Source organism: Macrobrachium nipponense, chromosome 27 (assembly GCF_015104395.2).
Source record: "Macrobrachium nipponense isolate FS-2020 chromosome 27, ASM1510439v2, whole genome shotgun sequence".
Taxonomy (NCBI): domain Eukaryota; kingdom Metazoa; phylum Arthropoda; class Malacostraca; order Decapoda; family Palaemonidae; genus Macrobrachium; species Macrobrachium nipponense.
The window spans coordinates 40,788,565-40,813,598 of NC_087216.1; the positions used below are offsets into that span (position 1 = coordinate 40,788,565).

The following is a 25,034-nucleotide window of genomic DNA, read 5'->3' on the forward strand; positions in this document are numbered from 1 at the left end:
TTCCAGATCCATTTGTTCACTGACACTCAGCTAATACAGATTCATTTTCAACCATTCACTCATCGCATTCCCCCGAACATACTGTGGTACATCTTTCCACCTACACAACTGACTATAGTGTGCCCTCACTTCATCCATACTTCCATCTCGTCGCAATTTCCCCAAAACATAACTCAATCCACTCGGTCCCACTTCAAAATTCTCATACGGCCCCTCAAACTTCTCCCTTACCTTATTCACATTCATTCCTCCTCTCAATTACCTCTTTCAATACTTTATCTCCAACCTTAAAACTTTCAAACCTTTCACTCACTTTCTTCCTCAAATCATGGCCTAACAATCTTTTCAAAATTTAACACATACATACTTGGAAGGAGGCATACCTATACTCTTCTACAGTGTGGGGTTGTATACCCACACTGCAAGCCCTACATACATATCCCAATTGTTGTCATATTTACTCATCATTGATCCTAACTTTTCATCCACCCTCTCAACCATCCGCTGTTCTACTCCTTTCACTTCTTTCATTTCCACTTTCGCACTCCTTAGCATTCCTTTAACTCGCTCTTCAGCTCCTCACACTCTACCCTCAACCTCTCATTCTCTACTTCCAATCGTCCTCTCACTTCTCTCTCCAACCTCAACTCCTCCTCCAGCCACTCCACTTCAGTTAAGCCTTCCATACTCATTTTCCTTCACCTATCATACAACCCACCACACCAACCGTCCTGCAGCTGCTACACCAGCAGTACCATGTTGGGCGCCAATAAATAATGTGGCGGGATCACAAAACAAAAAAACAAAAACTCTCAAAACACGTACTTACCAACTACTTGACGCACTCAGGGCGAGGAGCTGCACTGTCCGCTGAATATGGCCGTCGCAACACAATACACAAACAACCAAACAAGGACAATTCAATAACTATACAACAAAAGAACACTGCACAAACAATCACTAACAACATAAAACAATAAAACAACAAGTCAATACAAACACAACCCCCTAACAACTTCTGGAACACACAACTACAACTGTTCTTACACAACAGAAACTCACAAGCACAACTACTTCAGCAACACAGGCACAACCACCTTCAAACATACAAAATCAACAATAACTCAAATAACACAATATAACTGACCATCAATGCCTTCAATATTCTTCATAGACCGCTGCCGACACTACTGACCATCACAGGCTCTGATCACAGACGGACTCAAAATACAGACCAGACTTATGACCAACCCAACAGGCACAACAACCCCCTCACCAAATGAGCAATTCGCTTGTTAACTATCCATTCACACAAACACAAACAACCTAACGAGCCAACAACCAAAAACAGCCACACACTCACTCACTCTCTCTCTCTCTCTCTCTCTCTCTTCTTACAAATGACAATTGAGAACGCTGTCAAATCCAACTACCATAACTCCTCCAAACTACTGCATGTCTAATGTGGGTCGGTTGCTACAGAAGCCAAAAACCTTGAGCAGGGGAATCCTCAAATGCCCGGGCACATACACTGACGAGCCTTCGAAGATCCAGGGAAATCCATAACTAAATCCACGCAAACACACACACACACTGAAAAAAACCGGCTTGGGGGAGAAAGTGAAAGCGAACATATCTCCAAAGGAGGTCGGGAAAAGATGGCCAAGCACCGGCGTATGTGCGTGGCTTCCAGCCTCCCAACACATCAGACGATCAGGGTTGCCAGAGGTCACAGATTCCTTGCTTTTCAATCTTAGATTGATATCTGATTTGTTACCAGCTTGCACAGGAAATAAAAGGATTTTGACATAGGAAAAATCTATTTCTGGGCGAGGAAGCCGTGTCGCCCAGTGAAATACGTTCCTTTAGCACTATTTCTAAGGTAAAATTGCTATAATACCAGAGAACTGCTAAATTGGACATGTCAGAATATTCTGACTCGCTCACCTTATTAAAAGGTGTTGGTATGGACCTGGGGCGAGTGAAATACACTACCACAGCAGCCTCTCCAATTAGCCTTTTCCACATCAAAACTCTTTAGAAAAGGGGAGCCGTGCTACGGCTTACTTCCTGCTACCGCGTAGGTAGCGTCAGTGACGTCATTCCTTTAGATAGCCTTTCGTGAGCTGCACGCATTTTTTGCGCTCTCGTATTTTCTGCTTTTTTGCTTGTGTTTTTGCGTTATGGATCGTCAATCTCCTTCTGCATCAAAGTTAAGTACTGGTTTTATGTTCGACACTATTTAGGAGTGCTTTTGACCTTCGTGGTCCTTTTTATTTAGGATTTTTCGAGGCATTGCGAGGGTTTGTTCCGCGTATGAATAAGTATGAAATTTGAAACAATAATTCCCATAAGGAATAATGTAAATACAATTAATGAATTCCAGACCCGCAAAAATACATTTTGAAGGAAATAAAACAGTTTTACATACAGAAAACAATGAGAAATAAATAAAAATTAATAAAGAAACAAATAATGAACATTTAACACCACTCTTACCTTAATGGAAGACACTTGTTAGCATATGGAAGACGGTGAGAAGGGGAGGAGGAGGAGGAGAGGTTATTGTTTAGAAGGGGAATCTAACTCCAGAAGGATTTCAGGTATCAAGGACATATCTGGGGTACTACTCTTCGTTTTTTACGGGCACTATTTGGGGTTACTTCCCATCTTTAGTTTTCACTGGCACTTGGACCAGCTGGAGACTTACTGGACCCCTGTTGCACAACAAAACTGTCCCGAGACATTTGTTTCTGCTCTCTTTAAAATGTGCCTAAAGTGGAACACAGCATTGTCATTAAAGATGTTGGAGACACGGATTACATCTTTGTTGGGATGATGATTCTCCAAAAAAAATTTTACAACACACCACTTTGTAAACATGTCCTGAATCACTGAAGGCACATTATATACGCAAGCCGTTCGCTTTCTGAGTTTTTCAAACCAAGCCAGTCTCTGCTGGCCTTAAATTCACAAACAGCAGCACTTGCAGGCATTTTCTTACTGTGATTCGCATGCATTACCCTCCAACACTTTGTTACGAGTTCTTTCTAAAATTCTATAGTGTTTCTTGCCACTCTAAGAAGGGCTGGCACTTGGAACTTTCTTTGGCACCATGATGGCTTATTTAGCAGTTGTACTCTAATAAAAAAGCACAAATATGCACAAAAAATGCCCACAAAAGCAGAATGGGCCATGAGAGAACACGGGATGCTTTGTTTAGGCACTGGTGTGGGGCCTACTCATGCAGTGGGCCCTGTAAGGAGCATTTCTGAGTGTAAGAATCCAAGGAAACATACGAAACCTGAGACAAAATTTCGTTGGAAAAACCGAATCATAAGAAAACCAAGGAGTACAAAACCCAAGGTACCATTGTATTCTGTTACATTTATATAGTACTTAATAAGTATTCAGTTCCCAAAAATTTACAAACATCCCAATGAAAATATATTGTGCTTTAATATATTCAAGCAGTCCTGGTTATCGGTGGGGGTTCCATTCTCGGCAGGGTGCTGACGAGCAAAAACCGCCATTAACTGGAAACTGTGATTTATGGTGCCATAACAATACTATTGGCACCTTATGGCTCCAATAACCCAAACTCAGCCGTTATAGCAGTCCCCGGTTATCAGCGGGGATTCCGTTCTTGGTGTGGTGCGGATAAGTGAAAACCGCCATTAACTGAAATCCAGCAATTTGTGGGGCTGATATCAGGTTAATGGCGCCTCTGTTAGGTAGTTTATGGCTCCATAACTATCATCAGTGCCTTATGGAGCTGATAATCAGAACTCGGCACTTTATGGCACCATATATCAACGACTTTGTGGCACTAGACAAGCACCATAAAACCACATCACCATTAACCGAGTACACTGATAACCAGGAACTGCCTGTAATTATATACGTATATCGTATATTTCGGCGTATAAGTCGACCCCCCAATTCTGAGTAAATTTTTATGATTTTCACTAATATCGGGTATATTAGTCGACCTATAAAATGTGAGGCCAGCCGTACGCTCAAAATAAGCAGCAGGGTAAAACGTATCATATAAAATTTACCTGAATGTTATTACGGTACATATGTTACTCTACTTATCATAAGAAATACAGGTAATATACTCGGTATATTAACAAATCTGTGTAGTATATAAAAGATGAATATACCGGCAAATATGATTAGAAATGACGAAACGAAAGATACGTTACTCAAGTGTAATGTAAACCAACAAAGCCCTAACTAACGCTGCATAACAGCCTAAGTATATATGTATGTACAAACTGCCACTCAAGTTAATGTTTTGATTGGGTTGTTAAAACGACGTGCCGGTATTTTATTATTATGTTGGAATATTCCTTGACCATTGGTTCTTCTATGGCATAAACAGGCTTATTTGAGGGAAAACGAACCTGCAGTTGATTCACCAGATTCAAACTGGGATCCTTATGATGAAACCGTGAATGATAATTTGTTTGATGAATTGTTTAATTCAAGTGACGATGACTCAAGTAATTTTGAAGGATTTTAATATATACTTACTATTAAATACAATTTTTCTTTATTTTATTTAGTGATAAATAAAGATTTCATACCTATAAAGTTTTTGAACAATAAAACCCCGGTAAAAATACAAAACTGTCAGTGAACGCATCCTTCTCAATTACTGTAGTACAAATGGCTACGCAATGTTTACACTTGCTGTGCGATTGGGGTTTCTTCAAGTTACTTTGATTTTATTCATTTCATTTAAGGTAATGGATATTCTAATGTACTATTATTGTTGTCGTATTACAGCGTGAAATGTTTTTAATACTGGTATTTACATACATAGTTACCTCAACAAGGCTGTCATTGTTATTAGCCAACTGTAAAGCCTGGATTCCTGTACCGATATGCCAAAATAATAAAGATTCACTTTTTGTTACCATTAGATAAGTCGACCCCCTAATTTTGGCATGATTTTTTGGGGCTAAAGGGTCGGCTTATACGCCGAAATATACGGTATATATATAGTGGTACCTCATTTGTCGAACATTTCTTATGTCAATTACTCCATTTTTTAAATGAAATTTGATAATATTTTTTATAGTTTATCGAACAAATCCTCATACTTTGAACTAACCGATTATCTTGTTTATACTAATAGTCGATGGCCTACTGCACCCTACAAGAAAAATTGTATTAACATATTTTTTCATTTACAATACAAGCAGTCCCCGGTTATCGGCAGGGTGCTGGTAAGCGAAAACCGACATTAACCAAAACTCAATGATTTATGGTGCTTATGGCACCAAGTTTCAGTTAATGGCGACTCTGGTAGGTATGTTATGGCGCCATAACTCTATCATCAGCACCTTATAGCATCGATAACTGAAACTTGGCCCATTATGGTGCCATAAATTGCTAATTTTATGGCGTTAGACAAGTGCCATCAAACCGAATTGCCATTAACTGAGTACACCTTTAACTGGGGACTGCCTGTACAGGCAGTTCCCAGGTTATGACGGGGGTTCCGTTCTTGAGACGCATCCAAGCCGAAAATCGTTGTAAGCCGGAACATCGTCATAAATCCTAGGGAAACCTTACTTTTAATGCTTTGGGTGCATTGAAAACTATGTAAACTGCATTCTTATGGCATTTTTCATAAAAAACTTCAAATATTGATTATTTTGCATTTTTGGTGTCACATTTCATCTACCAGATCAGCGTTGTAGGCGTCGTAACCCTGGAACATGCGTCATTACCCTGGAAATAATGTCTGATGAATATAATTGAGAAGCGCCTTAACCTTAGAACGTCATAAGCCGATCCCGTCGTAACCCAGGGACTGCCTGTATAGTTTAATGATAACCATATTTAACAAGATAAATAAAATAATAAATCATTTCAATACAGGTAGTCCCTGGCTTACGATGTGTTCGGCTTACAACGTTCTGAGGTTACAACGCTTCTCAATTATATCCATCAGAAATTATTTTCGGGTTTATGATTCATGTTCCAGGGTTACAACACTTGCGACTCCAATCTGACAGAAGATAAGACTCCAAAAATGCAAAAATAGGCATTATACATAATTTCTAAGAGACCCAAAGCATTAAAAATACGATTTTCTTAGGATTTTTGACAATTTTCCTGCTTATGAAGCATCTCACGAATGGAATCCCCATTGTAAGCCAGGGAATGCCTGTATAGAATTTAGCATAAAAGGTGTACAAAATCGTACGTCACCACGGTGACATCACGTGCAGCTGACTAGATGCTGAACGAGGGAGCACTGATATGTTGAGGAGAAAAGGAGAAGAGAGTTAAAATATTACTGTTATGTATGCAAAAAAAAAAAAAAAAAAAAAACAAAAAAAAAAAAAAAAAAAAAAAAAAAAAAAAAAAATAAAAAAAATAAAAAAAATAAAAAAAGAGGAATTTCACAATAAATTTAACATACTAATTATAAAATATGAAAACAATCAAATGGAATAAATAAAAAAAAAATCTTGACTGAGTCAAACCTGGGTGCAATGAGTGACATGGTATAGTGTAACCATATTCAACAAAATCGTAAATGAAAGAACAAGCTTTTCACAATAAAATTTTGCATAAACAATTAACAAAATAATTCGTCCTTGTAGTGATGCACAGCTAACTTGAGATAGAGGGAGGGAGCATTTATGTTTTTGAGGAATAATGAATGAATGATTTTAAGTTAATGATTATTTTGTCAAAGAAGCCCCACAAGGGGTTGTAAATAGTCATTTTCAACTTTTTGTGGAAGATAGAGAAAATTTTTTAAATTTTTTTTCTTTCTCCATGTGCATTTGCATATCTTCCTCTTTCCATTGATTTTTTTCTGTTGTAAATTAGCCGACCTCAAAGGTTACCCAGCCTGAGGAGCTGCATATTGATTTTTTTACCCGTCCACTAAGGGTTAAGTAGTGAAATGTTAAAATAAGACATTTATAAGTATGTATTTTAGTTTAAGAGGCACTGGGTATTTGGAAGTGGTAAGCATTTTCAGAAAGGATTTTTGCATTTCCGCAATAGGTTTTGGAACCTATTCCCATGTACAAGTAAGGGAGCCATGGCTATTGACGATCCAGTTTTATGTGCCGATAATAGAGTGCTGGCGCCAACCCATTCCCAGCAGAGGCACCATTAACCCTTAATGGACATGGTATAAGAAAATAAATTCTAAAAACTTTCCCTATCTTTCCACGAATTATTCATATTCAACTATTTACAACCCCTTGTGGGGCCTCTTTTTACAAGACAATCGTAAATTTCATAAAGTTATACATGATTTTTCTAATAAATATTTATCTTATTCCATAAAAGTAATTATAGCTCACACAAATATCAAAACAGACAAGAAATTTGTGACTTATGTAAATTTACCAAGAACAAAGGTTAAATAACTTTTTTGGATTTATACATGTTTTTTCTAATACTTCTTTGCAAAATTACATTTATAACTGACATACTATCATAAAATGATATTGTCATGTTACAATAAAGTTTTATACATACTTACCTGACAGATATATACTTAGCTATAGACTCCGTCGTCTCCGACAGAATTTCAAATTTCGCGGCACACGCTACAGGTAGGTCAGGTGATCTACCGCCCTGCCCTGGGTGGCAGGACTAGGAACCATCCCCGTTTTCTAATCAGAATTCTTCTCTTCCACCTGTCTCCTGCGGGGAGGCTGGGTGGGCTATTAATCGTATATATCTGTCAGGTAAGTATGTATAAAACTTTATTGTAACATGACAATATCATTTTTATACATCAACTTCCATGCCAGATATATACTTAGCTGATTAGCACCCATTGGTGGTGGGTAAGAGACAGCTAACTACTGAAATAGACAGGTAAACAACATATGTTGTAGGTATTTATAAACCTTGGTTCCTACCTTATTAGGCTGAAGACTTCGCGGCTACTGCCTTGTAGTCTGCTTAGCCTCAAGAGCCTCAGCGAGATAATGATCTATGGCTAAGAGCTTGTGGGTCTGCCAATGGGGTCTTATCCACTTACTCGGCAGAGCCTAAAGGCCTTTGTCATTGGGTGCTATTCCACTTACATGACAATACACCTTGTTCAAGGAGCACAAAACCGATCCCGATCACCTGATCCTAACATCCAGTTAGTTCTAAGATTGTAAGGAGTTATCCCCGAACTCCTCACAAACAACCAAAAAACTCGAAACTAATTACAACTTTCATTACAAAATATACAAAAAAATTTTTGTACTCCCCTACTAGTCATACATACCCTTGATCGCCTACCAGCAATGACACTCTGCTCCCGTGCGACAGTAGTGAGCTTGCTACTAGAAAACAAGCACATATCTGACAAGAGGGTTTATGTACGATAAAAAAAACACAAAATTAAGGATCAGTCTTTGCTCCAAGACCCAGTACTGTATCTGCTGATACAAAAGGACCTAGCGAGAAGCACTTCTCATAGGTCACTCTCACGTCCTTCAGATAATGAGATGCAAACACTGAATTGCACCTCCAATATGTAGTCTCGATGATATTCCTCAGAGACATATTCTTTTGGAACGCCAAAGACGTTGCTACTGCTCTTACTTCATGCGTCTTGACTTTTAGAAGACCGAAGGATTCCTCCGAGCAGTTCTTGTGAGCGTCCGTAATAACGCTTCTCACAAAGAAAGCCAAGGCGTTCTTGGACATGAGTCGTTTGGGGTTCTTCACTGCACACCAAAGACCTTGTTGACAAGCTCCCATCTGTCTCTTCCTCTCTAAATAGAATTTAAGAGCTCTCACTGGACAGAGGAGATCTCTCTATCTCTCTGCCTACCAGGTTAGATAGGCCTTTTACCTCAAAACTTCTGGGCCAAGGTTTTGATGGGTTTTCATTCTTTGCCAGAAACATTGTCTGGAAAGAACAGATGGCAGCATCTCCTTGAACCCCAACCAGTGGAATCCAGAGCGTGTAATTCGCTCGTCCTCTTGGCTGTAGCGAGAGCCACTAGGAACAAGCATTTCCTAGTAACGTCGCGGAAGGACGCCAGATGTAAAGGTTCGAATTTGTCCGATGAAAGGAATTTCAGGACCACGTCTAGATTCCAACTAGGTGTTCTAGGAGTAGCTGCTTTCGACGTCTCAAAAGATCTAATTAGATCGTGTAGATCTTTGTCGTTAGCAATGTCTAGGCCTCGATTCCTGAAAACCGAAGACAGCATGCTTCGGTATCCTTTTATTGTCGAGACAGATAGGTGTGACTCCTTTCTCAGAAAGAGGAGGAAATCGGCAATATTCACCATAGAGTACTGGAGGAGGACAGCTTCTGAACCTTACACCACCTCCTAAAGACTTCCCACTTCGACTGGTATACTCTTCTCGTCGAAGCTCTGCGGGCTCTAGCGATAGAGCCCGCAGCCTCGCGAGAAAAGCCTCTCTCTCTGACAAGTCTTTCGATAGTCGAAGGCAGTCAGAGCGAGACCTGGGAGGTTGTGATGAAACCTCTCGAAGTGGGGTTGTCTGAGTAGATCGTGTCTGTTTGGAAGCGATCTGGGGAAGTCCACTATCCACTCCAGTACCTCCGTGAACCATTCCTGTGCTGCCAAAATGGGGCTATGAGTATCAACTTCGTGCTCTTCGAAGCTACAACTTCCTGAGCACTTCCCCCAGGATTTTGAACGGGGAAGGCGTAAGCGTCCACACCCGACCAATCCATGAGAAACGCGTCTATTGTGAAGGCTCTCGGATCCTCTACTAGAGAGCAAAAGTTCTCTATTCTTTTGGAGAGGAACGTCGCAACAGGTCTATGTGAGGTCTCCCCCACAGGGACCAAAGACTTCGACACACTTCTTCGTGAAGAGTCCATTCTGCGGGAAGGACCTGGTTTCTCCTGCTCAGTCTGTCCGCTCTCACATTTTGATTCCTTGAACAAACCTTGTGAGGAGAGTTATGCCTCTTTTCTCCGTCCAGGTTAACAGGTGTTTTGTCAACTGATAGAGGGAGACGAGTGCGTGCCTCCTTGCTTTCTTATGTAAGCCAGAGCCGTGGTGTTGTCTGAGTTGATCTGTATTACCCCCCCCGTCTCTGACTATCTTTTCGAAGGACTTTAAGGCTAGGTGTATGGCCACAAGTTCCTTGCAATTGATGTGCCAGGACACCTGTTCCTTTGTCCAGGTGCCTGACACCTCCCTTGCTCCCAGCGTCGCTCCCCATCCCGACTCCGAAGCGTCGTAACAACACTTGGTCTGGGTTCTGCAGAGCAAGCGATAAGCCTTCGTTCTTTTGAAGCTGAGGGATCCACCACCTCAGATGATCTTTTACTTCTTGTGGAAGTTGGAAGATGTCCGAGAGTTGACCCGTCTTCCAGTTCCACACCTCTTTGAGGAAAAAACTGAAGAGGGCGAGGTGAAGTCTCCCTAGCGAGAAGAACTTTTCCAATGAGGACAGGGTCCCTAATAGGCTCAGGTAATCCCTCGCTGAGCTGTCCTTTCTCTCTAAGAAGCTTGAGATTCTCGACAAACCTCGAGCGATTCTTTCTTGCGAAGGATATACCCGAAAACCCCGAGAATCCATCTGAATCCCCAGATAGACCAAGTTCTGGCTGGGGATCAGTTGTGACTTCTCGAGGTTGACGAGCAACCCTAGGAATCTATCATGTTTTCTTGTTACTTCCAAGTCCTCCAAGCACTGACTCTTCGACTTGGCCCTGATCAGCCAGTCGTCCAAGTAGAGGGAGATGTTTATCCCCTCTAGGTGAAGCCATCTTGCTACATTCGCCATCAGGTTGGTGAATACTTGTGGGGCTGTAGACAGAACGAAGCACAGAGCCCTGAATTGAAAGATCTTGTCTCCTATCACAAAGCGAAGATATTCTTTGACTGATGGTGAATGGGAAACGTGGAAATAGGCGTCTTGCAGGTCCAGAGAGACCATCCAATCTCCTGGGCGAAGCGCCGACATGACAGAGGCGGACGTTTCCATACGAAAACTTCTTTTTCTGTACGAAGCGATTCAGAGCGTTACGTCCAGAACTGGCCTCCACCCCCCCGATGCCTTTGGTACTAGAAAAAGGCGATGTAAAATCCCGGGGATGTGGGGATCTGTACAGTTCGATGGCCTCTTTTTCCCACATTTGCTCCACCATCTGAAGGAGAGTCTTTCGCATTAACGGGTCTCTGTACCTCGCTGACAGTTCCCGAGGCGTAGATGTTAGGGGCGGTTTGTCGTCGAAGGGGATTACATATCCCTTCTTCAGGACCGACACTGACCAAGGGTCGGCTCCCCTTTGTTCCCATACTCCTGCAAAGTTCAGGAGTCTGGCGCCCACTGGTGCTTGGAGGAGCAACAAGTCACTTAGATCTCTTGAATGGTCTAAATGAAGACCTTCCTCTCTTTTCAGAGCTCTTCTTTCTGGCAGGTGGACGAGCCGTTGCACCTCCACGAAAGGGCTGCTGAGTAGGACGAGGTTCCTTCTTAACCGTCGCCACTACCGGTCGTCCTTTCTTGGACGTTTGAGTAAGTATGTATGGTCGCCTTCTCAGTTAGTGAGCGAGATATATCCTTGACTAACTGAGAAGAAACAGATGATCTGATAGCGGGGCGAACAGTAGGGCAGTCCTCTGGCTCGGAGAAACCCCTTTCGATAAAAGGGAACCATACACTGATCTCTTTTTCAGGAGACCAGCACCGAAAGTGAAGCCACTTCACCAGAACCGTCCTGTTACTGCCTTGTCCATGCAGGACAGCACGCTATGGAGAATTTCTGGGTTCTTCAGAAACTCCGGATCCTTAGATTTGTTGGCCAGAACTCCGAGCGACCAATCCAGAAAATTGAACACCTCTAAAGTGACAAAAAGTCCCTTTAGCAAGTGGTTCAACTCTGAAGTGCTCCACGTCGCTCTGACCGATCCTAAGGAGTGACGTCTAGAGGCCTCCACTAAACTGGCAAAGTCGGCATCTGCAGAGGCGGGTAAAGAAAGACCCATAGTCTCTCCTGTCCCATACCAAATACCTCTCTTCCCGTGCAATCTGGAAGGAGGCATGCAGAATACCGTCTTTCCTAACTCCTTATTCTTCTTGTTCATCCAAGAATCTAAAGAATGGAGTGCCTTCTTCATTGATATCGCAGGCTTCATTTTCAAGAAGGCCGACGATTTAGCCGTAGCTGAGCTCGAAAAGAGCGAACGAGGAGAAGGAGGAGCTGCAGGACTAAGAGAATCTCCAAACTCTTGTAGTAGTAAAGAGGCCAAGACTTTGTAACTAGAAAGTCCTCATTAGCAGGAGGATCGTTCGTCAGACAACTCGTCTAATCGATCCGACGAAGGAGAACGTTCCCGTTTTGAGAGAGTCCTTCCAAGACCTCCTATGTTCTGAGGAGAGGAGCTCCCATTTGGCGAAGAGTCATAACCTCCAGGACCGAGTCCCCGACTCTTGACTCCTGGCTCTTGACTCTTGCCTCCTGACTCCTGCCTCCTGACTCCTGCCTCCTGACTCCTGACTCCTGACTCCTGACGTCCTGACTTCCTGACTCCTGACTCCTGCCTCCTGACTCCTGACTCCTGACTCCTGACTCCTGACTCCGGACTCCTGACAATCCTGACTCCGGACTCCTGGCTCCTGCCTCTTGACTCCTGCCTCCTGGCTCCTGCCTCTTGACTCCTGCCTCTTGCCTCCTGGCTCTTGCCTCCTGGCTCTTGCCTCCTGGCTCTTGCCTCCTGGCTCTTGCCTCTTGGCTCTTGCCTCCTGGCTCTAGCCTCCTGGCTCTTGCCTCTTGCCTAGATGCCTCCACACTCTTGGCTCTTGGCTCCTGCCTCCTGGTTGACTCCTCACTCCTGGCTCTTGGCTCCTGCCTCCTGGGTGACTCCTCACTCCTGGCCGGTGCCAGACGTCTGATTGTTTCATCCAGGTTCGTACAGGAAACCTCACCTCGGGTAGGAGTATCGATCCTGGAGGTAGATACCTCCATAACGTCTGGAGGATCTTTTAATAGGAAGGGAAGTGTCTTTCCTTCTAGGAGGCTCCTTTGACAGGACTCCTACAAATGACGAAATCTGCTCCTGCATCGCCATCATGAACCTCTTTGTAGCCTCCTCTTTATCCTCTTCGGGAGGAGGGTAAGGAGGAGGGGAGGAGTCCATAGCCTCCACCTCCTGCCTCCTTCTCACTCTGGTTGGGAAGAATGGCTCTTCTCGCCTTCTTAACTCCCGATGGAGACTCCTCAGGGAAGTTTTCAGGGCTCGAGTCAATTGTCGGCGCCCTCCAACTCCTCTTGAGAGGCCGAGATCGATCGAATCTCTCCAATCACGTCTCGGTGTGAAGATCCCCGACGACGAGAAACACTCACGTAGGACGCTTTTACAATAGCTGTCCTTGGCAGTCTGGGGTGTCACAGAAACCGCCGAAGGGACACCTGATCGGTGGGGATTCTCCACAACCTCCTTTCGGCTTTCGACATTTCCTTCTCCCTCTGGGCATGTGAGCTTGGAAGAGGTCTAGACCTAGGAGCGTTGCTGAGCCGACCAGATGCCCCCGCCACTACACTGGGTGACACTTATATCACTGTCTAATGACAAATCACTAGCCTTACCTTGTATGGCAGCCATTTTGTTTTCCATTATTTTGAAGGCTGCTTTTAGATCTGCAAGTTCTTTCGCTGGATCTACAGGTTCTGCAATAGGAGAAGGGGCTGCAATGGAAGGAGAAGTAGCAATACTTACCCTTGGGGAAGATCCCAAGCTTGGAATTAGTTCAGATCTAGAACTACTTAAACTTCTATGAGAAGCCTTCCTCGCTCTCTCTCTTTCTAACTTTTTCAAATAATTAGTTAGATTCTTCCATTCGTTTCTCACTCAAATTCTCATTCTTACAAAAGTATTAGTAAATGAACATTCATACTCCCTGCACCTCTTGCTACCGTGTGAGGGTCTACCGAAGCTTTCGGCAACCTCACCTTACAGGCCTACATTCACACAACGTCTCACCACCATACAAGTAAGAATATTTAAAGAAAATTCCAAAATCAAGTCCCAACAAAACAGTCCACAAAAGCGTATGCCAATCCAACAATCCCAGATACGTCACCAAAAGTCGGTCAAGAGATCAATTGCCGGCGAAAAAGAGAAAAAACCAATCGAGAGAGGAACAAACAACAATGTTGATGCTCCGGCGACAGAAAGAATTCTGATTAGAAAACGGGGATGGTTCCTAGTCCTGCCACCCAGGGCAGGGCGGTAGATCACCTGACCTACCTGTAGCGTGTGCCGCGAAATTTGAAATTCTGTCGGAGACGACGGAGTCTATAGCTAAGTATATATCTGGCAGGGAAGTTGAATGTATAAAAAGTGAATTTATGGGCTATAGACATAATGGTACCTCTTTCCCGCCTGATTCCCCCAAATCAATGGCAAATAATATTGTTTTACTAACCATGATTCACTCTGTCCACCACCCAAAACTTGTTATTGCTACTTATGTGAGCATGTCCATCCATCAAGAGTTAACCAGTTATTGTAGCAAAATTCCCATTATCGGCACCGATAAGCACTGAAAATTGCCTACTTTTGATTATCAAAGATTTTCGCTTATCAAACCGTCGGAACGGAACCACCGATAACCAGGGACTGGCTGTATACATATCATGTACCTATGAAGCTTGGTCCTTGGTCTGGGTGAGTCAGATAATGTTGGGTTCTGGATAATGGTGATCCAGACAACTGAAGGATACTATATTCTGTATGCTTGAGACACATATGACCTACAGCCTGCAGTTTAAATTATATTTTCTTCTGATACATAAACTAATTAAAAATCTGTGGCAATACCTACTTTATAAGTATGTTGACGGCCCAAGCAGCAGATACAGCAGTAAATATCAACAGCTGGCCACTTTCATTGAATTTGCTATGCTTTACTTTTGATAAATGAAGTTTTCTGTTTATTTTCTGAAAAATCAAAGAAAATTAATATCAACAATAAAATTAATGAACTTTCACCAATTACACAGAAAATAAGCTTGATACTCTTCTAATACTACGTAATCACATGGTTAGTTTGAAAATTTCGAATTCCTTCTGGACCCAAGATCTGATTACTTAGCCTAAAATAGAACTCTAGATACTTGGGTATTAGGTTGTGTATATACCATATATACTCGCATATCATGCAACTTTTGAAGACCTAATTTTGGAGCTAATTTTAAGGGGGTCGCATCATACATACAATATAAAATTAGCGTACGTAATATTCATATACTAGTATCGTTTGATAAAATACAAACACAATGAATATGCATCTTTTCCATGGATCTTTTAAAAAGTTATGCTTTACTTCACTGCATCCAATAATATTGCATGTATTTTCATATTACTATTGTTATATTATAAAAAACAAAAATAGCAATCAATGTTTTGGTTTGGAAATCAGCTGAGGGCAATTGCAAGGTAAGTTTATTTTGCTGTGTTAAAGTCAAATCAGTGTGTTTTTCTTGCTTTTAGTTAGCGTAAATTAATCTCAAGATACTCTATTGATATGGGACAAGGTTACTTCACGTTATACAAAATGTTTTCAAGGCAAAATATCACTTGAATTCATATCGTTGTGAACTAAATTTAGTTATTCTTTTCATTAGTGGATGGCGCTGAGGGCATGTTTATTGAGTAAAAAAATCAACAGATTGCATTCCATATTTTCATTTGATTTCATCAGAATACTACGAGCTTTACATCTTTATCTTTTATCGGAGTGAACAAGAGTAAAATGTGTTCTTTCAAGCCAAAGTGTTTTGATTAAAACTCATTTCTCTCAAATTTTATTTACGGTCGAGTTTGATGGTGCTATACCGAAGTTCCATGTTGCCGATGCACGATAATACTGTAGTCGTTAGCAGATGAACATTCTTATCTCAGCTTAGCTACAACTATTAGCTTAAATTTAGCAGTACATATATGCCCTTGCCGATCTTTTCTCCATAGAGAAAAAGGATTTAGTAATGTAAAAATATATCAGTCCTATTCTTTTTAACGTCATTTGTAACCTAACTATGTTAACTTTTTACTATCGTACGATGGTTGAAATGCAAGCAAGCCCCTTTAGTTAACAGATTCATTGTTCATAGCAAATCAGCTGTTTCTGGCTGTAAGCATTTACACAAGTATAACATTACTGATGATACTTTTAGCTTTCTCTTTTACTCATTTTAACTTGACTAGAAGATGGGATAGATAGAGATGGAGGAAAAGGGGTTAGCCTACCTAGAAAATGAGACAGATAAACAGGAGGAAAAGAGGTTAGCCTATTGTAATTTGGTCTAAAAAATTGAGCTCACATGTTACATGAGATACATGATCAAATTGTTTTATGATGAAAATTTGGGGGTTGCATGGTATGTGAGTAGTGTGTTACACGAGTATATAAGGTAAATACCATGAAATCAATTATATTAAGGAAAAATATGCATATCTAATGAAACTAGCACTCACACACCCACATTTGCTTCAGAAAGTCATCGGAATTCCTACCATCTAACAACTTCCAATCAGTGACAGTTACCTGTCTCTCAAAATCCAAGAATGTGACCTCCATAAAATTAAGTAAAAACATGGGCCAATATCAACTTTTGAAAAAATTCTGTATGAGTCAGATTAAAATACAATAAACCTTACCACAAAACCTCCAACTAAAGATATTTTAGCTTATATTGCTCACATGACTAAAGATTATTCTGTAAGCATGTTTTCTGAGTATAAATTCTAATACAAAATTAAAAACTATAGCCTGACATTCTTTTTAAAGCAGTATTATTTAACAAAACTATGCTTACAGTGGATTCAGAAAAAAGCCACTGTACAACATTTACTAAATATAAAAAATATGAAATAATAATGCAAATACATGAAGAAATCTTGAAAAGGAGTGACCACTGAAGAATGTGTTTCACAGCTGGATACAGTAAGATCATCATACTGTAAATGAGAAATGTCAGAGCTGTGGCATCCAAAGGACAGAATATAGACTGATCTCAAAGATGGTGAGGATGAGAAGGGTAAAGAAACAGTTGGTCAAAGAACATTACATACTACAGCAATAATATACGTACATGTATGATGGACATGAAATCCAGGAAAGAGAGGACAGATGAAGAGCTAAACCTGATAAAGCGTTCAGGCAGAAAAAGTTTGTAACAGAACAGGTAGAACTAATTCACATATAGCAAAAAGGAGCCATAAAACTGTTCATGATAATGATGATCATGATGATACATATAATTACATCATATGCATTACAAATCCTTTAACCCTTAATGGACAGATAAATCAAATCCATATGCAGCATCCCAGGCCAGCAAAAACTTGAGGTCAACCAACTTAAGAAAAAACAAAAAACACCTCAATAGAGAGAGGAAGATATGCAAATGCACATGGTGTAAGGAAAAAAAAATCTAAAATATCTCCCCTACCTTCCATGAATAGTCATATTCAATTATTTACAACCCCTTGTGGGGCCTGTTTTACAAGACAATTGTAAATTTACAAAGTTACAAATGATTTTTTTTTAATGAACATATTTATTTTACTTTGTAAAGTTATAATTATGAATCGCACAATATCAAAACAGATAAATAAAATTGATAAATTCTGAGCATATTTATTGTAAAACATTTATACATAAATTTACCAAGAAGAAAGATGCAATAACTTTTTTGGATTTATGCATTTCTTTTTCTAATATTTCTTTGCAGAATTACATTTATTACTGACTTACAATCATAAAAGATAAGAATGAAAACTAACAGCAACCCCTTGGTATATTCATGAGCAAATTTACAAAAAGACGTCTTGTGAGACAGACAGGCACTACATCCTACATTAAAGTCAAGATCCCATCTAACTCTCTCATGAGCAACCCAGTGGATTTTAGCCAGTCTAAAAGTTGCCATAAGTGAATTTATGGGCTATAGAAGTAATGGCACCTCTTTCCTGACTGATTCCCCCAAATCGATGGCACATAATATTGCTACTCACCATGAGTCACTCCAAACCTGTCATTGCTACTCATGTGAGCATGTCCGTCCATTAAGGGTTAATCATGGTAAATGCACATGTTACTGTAAAACTAAGTATTTATTTAACATTAGTCATTCATCTAACCACAAAAAAGTTTTATACTTTTACCAGTATAATGTAGTTTAAGCAATTAAAAGTCTAAGCAATTAAAACTGATAAAATATTCAACCACAACATACTCACATCCAAAACATACTCCTGGATGATGGCGTGCATAACAATGGATATAAGACAATAAAAGAACACTGCAGCAAAGTCACGGCTGCCGTAAGTGTATGTCATAGGTGCCTCGGCAGTTTCAATATCTGAAGCATTGTGCTGAACAGCAATAAATACTGATGCTAGTGGAGAAGTAGTCTGCAAAAAGAAACAAATGATATTTTGTTAATTAGTCGGTAACAACTTGGTAACAAGAATAAATTGAACTTCTCAGCTTGAAGAAAATGTTACATAAACTTGAACATTTATTTAAACCAAATATAAAGGAGCAAATTTTACACATTTTATATCTATTTCTAAAGTACAAATGCTGAAGTTCTTTACATAAGGACTTAGCTTGAGAACACAAGCTGGAAAGGTAACTACTGTATTGACGGGTTCAGGCAAGCCCTGACCACCTGTCAGTCTACACTCCACTTTACCTCTGATTCTATGATTAATGGGTAAGTATATACACAAAACCTTATTTTATTTAAAAATATAAATTTTCATAATAAAATTTAATATATGGATACTTACCTAGTGTTAAATTTAGCTATATCTCCCCACCGATTAGGCGAGTGGGCATTCAAACAAAAAATCGAATGACTGCCCAGATGACTGTCTAGTTTACCTGTTCTCCACCAGATGTGTTTCGAATGTTTTAGCTCATCCGAATTCTCCTTGACAGCCCACTAATATATGGGGAGGCTGGGTGGGTCTACTTTAACAGTAGGTATTTATCCAAATAATAAATTTAATTATGAAAATTTATATTATTTGAGATGAATCTTACCTACTGTTAAATTTAGCTGATTCTCACATTAAGAGAATGGTGGGTAGTGCAGCTAGACAAAATTCCGCTCAGCCATCGAGCTAAAGGTTTCTTGTATGAAACCAAAACATTCTCACCTGATCTGGAATCCTTGGTGGATTTTACTACCACCAGAAGTTGGATTCCATTCAGGGAGCAAGCTCTTATACATATGCAGCAAAGAGCAGCCTTGCAGAGTAAACCGCTTCGATTCAGCCAGCAACGGGACCTACAGCTTATTGTGGGCTCCAAACCACACTATATCGAGAAATGAATTACCATCACCAGAAATAAATTCCTCTGATTCCGTGTTGGCCGAGCCAGGATTCGAACTTCGAACCACGGGATTGGCAGCCGAGCGCGAAAACCACTCGTCCAGCGAGGAATTGATGGTGCTCAAAAGCCACTAAAGTATCAGTAAGGTATTTGTGATATTTTTTACCTGATTTCGTGGCAATGGATCTTAAAGGTTTCAGACTTTGCAGGATAAGAATGAGAGACATGTTTCCGATAGTTATCAAAGTATATATTTAAATCAACTATTTAGATTAAAATCCCCGGACACGTGGAAAGGTGGAACATTGCCTTTTATTCCATTGGGACGGTTATTGAAACTGAATATCTCGAGCAAATATCTCAAATACCATTTTCACATCCTTAAGGTAGTGTGAGGCAAGTACTGATTTACACTTAAATGAGACACCTCTTCAGCGGCGCTCTGTCAGCACCTGGGAATTGCCAGCAGGTTTAAGGGGGCAACTGCCCAGGCCAAACTCCCTTTGACCTCTGGTATGTCTTCTCTTTGGTGCTGGGGAGTGGGAGTGGAAGTGGGAGTGGGACAGTGACCTTCCTCTACACAATCACTATGCACCTCACTAACACTTTGATTGCCTTTTTCCATCAAGGCCTTAACAGAACTACTGAGTTCCACCACTGCACTTGCTAAAAATTCGAACTTATCGAATTTTGATTCGAGGCTAGACATGGCGTTGGGATCGGGAGCAAGCAAATCTGGAATAGGAGTTAGTGACACAGGAGCAGGAGGAGAAATGATTGGAGAATCAACAGGAATTACAGGTGAAACAATCATGCTATCTTCTAACAATTTGGCAGCCTGAACATTCTCTAAACTCGATCTATTCTCTGCCCTAACAACTGCTTTCCTCTTCCTGTCCTTATCCATTTTGTCCTGATGAGACCTAAAGATTTTCCACTTCTTGTCATCCCAATCACGACATTCAGCACAAGTATTCTCTTTCTTGCACTTTTGGCCTCTGCATTTACTACACCTGGTATATGAATCTTAACAAGATTTCGCTAATCTGGTCTTAAAACCATCTACGCAAAACCTAACACTAGTATAGTGCTAGAATCTGGCATTCTGAAAATACACTAATGCGAATAAACAACCCACGGTACTTCACCGAAAACTCCGAATTCAAAAACAATACGTTGGAAAAAAAAAAAAAGACAGCCTAAAACCACCGATGTTGACCGAAGGCTGCCAGAAAAAGAATTGAAGCTCTCTGCCAGGTTGTTACCTACATATACTCCCCAATAATGGGTGGAGCATTCTAACCACACCGTAACCAGAACTAGCGCGAATTTTAAGTTGTTAGGCTGCCACAGGTAGAAAGCTCTTAGCTATATAATTACTGGTTAAGTCCCTATACAAAAAATTAACTTTCACGATTCTGACAGTGAAAAGTCCCAGTTAACGGCACCAACCAAAGAGGGACCGTTCTAAATCCTGAAATTTACAGAGGACTGAAAGAGAATTTCAGCTATTTCATTGCTATTCGGCAAAAGGGGCTATGCTTGTCATGAGGCTGGAAGTCTTTAGCTGTGTAAAACACAGGATGTACTGCCTGCCCGAACCAATTTTTGACACTGAAATTAGTTCAGGGAGGAACTCTTCTCTATACCCTCAGGGTGAGCAGTGCTGTCATGGCAGACAAAGTCTTCCAACATTTACTCCAATTCAGGGTGAACGCTAGTAGTTGAACACTTTACAAAACAGAAAATTTATATTAGAGAAAAAAAAACAACAACAACAATGCTGTATTTGTTTAAAAAATCATTCTTAATCATTGCAGTGGTCTACAGGTCAATTGCAAACAAAGAAGACTTACAGACTTCTGTTATACCCTGAGGTAAACAGAATGATGATAATGAGTTTAATGAGACATCTCTGTCTGGCAAATGTGGAGCACAAGACATGAACCATATGCAAGAATTCTGAGGCAACCAGAGATCCAAGTCTGTGATGGCCAGGCAGAGAGATTCAAATTAGTAGTTAACCCTCGACAGAGGAGAAACAATACCAAGATGAACAAAAACTTAGTGTGAAGGCAGTACTCTGCCTCACGCAGTTACATACCAGAACCGAACCAACTTATAGATATGTGCCTCTTACTTGGACGGTGCAACCAATAACAGACGCTTGTCACGAGAGAATATACAAGTACGTATATTCGTAGGCTCCTGTTAATCAAGCGCCAGCCTAATTCTTCTTCATTTCAAGAGAGAAAAGGAATAAGGACTGAAAGTCATTCCAAAGGGAACTTCTAGGGAGATAACAGGACACCGAAGATGACTAGCTGATAGGGCTGTTCCCAAAACAGGAATGCTGGAGAGGTGGCATTAAAACTTCTTGGTGATGGCTCCATCCTGAACAGAAAAGAATCATATTTTTAGTGAGATCCTAAAATCAAACCTGGAACAATCTCTTGTAATCAAATTCTGGGGAGCAGACTCCATGGAGTTCATGGAATTCCTCTTATTCCCTAACTCATCTCTGTGAAACTCGGGGGGGGGGGGGGGGGGGGGGGGGTGGGGGGGGGGGGGGGGGGGGGGGGGGGCGGGGGGAGGGGGGGGGGGGGGGGGGGGGAGGAGGAGGATTGATTGTTTTTGCCTGCTCTTCTCTGAACTTGCAGTGGTGATAGCAATGCACAGAGAAAGATAGTAGTATTTGCCTCGGCAAAAAACGCTTCCTGAAAGGAGTGCAGAGGTTCTCACTCACCAAACAGAGCATTCTTCCTTCAACTGGTTCGTTTGAGCAAATGAGGGCGAGAGTTGAGCTAAGTTGAATACGCCAAAAGTTGGTGAGAACTTTCTACATCTTGCTATGCATCTGTCTTCTCCTAATCAAACCTCACAAAGAAGACTACCCAGAGGACCTCCTCCAGATGTCTTGTCCCGAGGAACAGCAACATCAACCTTGGCACCTGAAGAAGAGCCATTCCTGGCTTCCACCAATGCAGCTCAGTCCCTTCTCACACCAACGCCACTTGTCGCGACAGAGAAGGTCCTCCATCACCGACTGTGGTAGTGCAACTCACTTAGAAAGTTGAACACTAGGAGAGACTCGCAAACGAGTACCTGGGACAGCCTCAGTTCCATGAGTAGCACCCTTGGAACCACAGATAAGAGAGCGAACCCGGTTCCAAACTCCTGGGGCTCACAAGACACTAGCTCCTGGTGACAGTGCCACAGTTCCCGTTCCCGAAGGAGCAGGCGAGGCGATGACAGAGCCAACTGCTTTCTCCCCAGGGGAGGATGCAGAAAGAAGCTACCTTCCTCTTCTTAGGACAGGAAGCCTTCGAAGAAGGAGATAAAGGAGGCGTTAAGATGATGAAGACTTCTGTGATGAGATGACACCAGTATTGCTATGCCATGGGAAGTAACTGCACTGATGAAAAGCAGAGTTCGTTCGGCAGAGCCAAGCGCTCGACTCAGCAGAACTGGGCTGGCCGAGTCGAGTGAGCTGGGCAGATCACCATCTCGTAATTATGAGTGGTAATCCTCAGCAAAGAACTATCACTTCTTCCTAATTAACTATTCTCCTTCAAAGCTGAAGCTCCAAGAAGAGTAAAGAGGGATTCTGTGTCTACTGTCCTACATGTTCAGACGCTAAGGTCCAAGACACAAAGATGGAACTTGACCATTCACCTAGAAGGTAAAAGCATGCAGCACCAAGCCCTGCATAAACCCAAACCAGACTGAAGACTGAACTCCTCTGTACTGGTAATGGCTCGCCTCACTATCCAAGCACTTGTGATAGCAAGCGCTAGAATTTGTAAGAATTCCCACACTTGGCGAGATTCCCAACTCTTTTAAGACATAATTGGGAGAGCATTGTCTCACCCTGGTGCTCGGCAACATGAAGGAGCCAAACACTCGGCAAGCGCCAGCGAATCGGGAATGACCGTTTCAGAGGCATTGAGTGCTTGAATTCCAGGGAATTCAAGCACTCAGCGAGACTCCCAAATTTTGTCAAAAGATCATCCGGGAGAGGTCCCTCTTTGACTTCCGTAGAAATCGAGGTGGAACAAGCATAAAAACCAGTCCTATATGCGAGCATTTAAGACTGGATTAAGAGTACAATTCAACAGAATATGCCCATGAGGCTCCCAAAATGCAAGACCCAAAGGCCTGCGAATTGGAATCCGCCTAAAGGACAGAAAGAGCCAGGGAGGTGTTTGAATCCAAAGAATCAGAACACCAGGTATCGAGACGATGAGAAGTGTGTCTGTCATTGACAGATCCTTCCTCAACGATGTGGACGTACATCTGATGGAACCCTAGGACCCCTCCAGGAATGCAGGCTCCGAACGCTGAATCCTGGAGAGCACTCTGCAGGTTTCCTCCATTCACCTTGCCCTTCCCAGTGTTGCCAAGGAAGTAGAAGGAATAAGAGAGGAGGATTGGATGCTCTCAATCCTCCTCACAGCACTGCTGTCAAAAGGAATGAGCCATGTCCTATCACCAATCTGTTGGTGGTGACAGCAACATGGGTCTTGGTGAGCATGGCCGCCTTGGTGAGATGCTTTTTCTGAGGAGAATGCAGAGGTTTTCGCCGCACTGCAGCAGTGCAGCCTGGCCTGGCAAGAACATGCATCATCCTCATGACACATCCCAGCCCTCTTTGAGACCAAAACCTCATGCAAAGAGGGCTGTGCAGGGGACTTCCTTTTTAATTTCAGTTTCTCCAGATATCCTATTCTTGGGGGACAGCAACATCTACCCTGGCACCTGACAAAAGCCAGTCTTGGCTTTTGCAAGCGGGTCCAAGCCGCAGCTCAGTCACTTCTCTCCCCACGCGCCACTGTCACGACTGAGAGAAGACTCCTTGTCACAGACTATGAGGGGTTGTACAGTGGACCCCCCGTATTCGCGTTCTCCGGATTCGCAGATTTCTCTCGGGAACGTTTCCCTGCATTATTCGCGGAAAATTCGCACATTCGCGGTATTTTTCTATGAGAAATATCCACAAATTCCTGGTTTTTGTGATCAATTTCATCATAAAATGACAATTTGTCGAAAATTGCATTTTTCCTAACTATACAAACCTGAGGTCCTTTAACAATAGGAAGGTAACTAGCGGCAGCTGGGACGGTCGTAAGCTTCGAACAAGGGGAGAACGGTAGTTAAACTGCTTGTCCGATCGTGCGCGCGCCCGCGCGCCCGAGAGGTGAAGAATCACTTTTGCTTTAGGCCCATGCAAAAAGTTGCAGAGTGAGGGGTGGCATGAGGTGGGACTATATGTAAAGGACCTCAGGTTTGTATAGTTAGGAAAAATGCAATTTCGACAAATTGTCATTTGTGCCGATACGTAATACAAACCCTCGGTCCTTTAACAATAGGAAGACTCACTTCTTGGTGGGAGGAATCTGAGTCTTTTTGGTGAACAGACTGGTGTTCGTCCAACCCTGGAGTGCCTCCCTGGTCGTAAGAGCAAGGGAGGGATCCAAACCACCTCTGTCCGATTGATCGTGGCACCGCAGGATCAATGGTCAGACCTCTGGGCCAAGTACTAAGAGAGAGGCAAGCGTATCTCTTCGTACCAGCAAGCAAGAACTTGTTCCTGTTTGCAAGAGACAATCATAAAATGATGGGTTTGTCTCAATTTGGCATCCACTTCCTCCCCCTTGTTGGAGGAAGTGGTGGATATTTACTCCTATCCCTACTGAAAGGGA

At 41.9% G+C, this 25,034-nt stretch overlaps 1 protein-coding gene across 1 annotated transcript in view; it reads right to left on the reverse strand.

The window, feature by feature from the left end:
- Nucleotides 1-18,407, reverse strand: part of LOC135201045 (translocating chain-associated membrane protein 1-like) — a 33,880-nt gene extending 15,473 nt beyond the window's left edge. Inside the window, exons 1-2 of the mRNA XM_064229893.1 lie at nucleotides 18,228-18,407; nucleotides 14,809-14,924 (exon numbers count right to left, since the gene is read on the reverse strand). Of these exons, the coding sequence (XP_064085963.1) occupies nucleotides 14,809-14,924; nucleotides 18,228-18,326 (215 nt within the window). The 5' untranslated portion in view covers nucleotides 18,327-18,407. The remainder of the gene's footprint in view (nucleotides 1-14,808; nucleotides 14,925-18,227) is intronic.
- Between the last annotated feature and the right edge of the window lie 6,627 nt (nucleotides 18,408-25,034).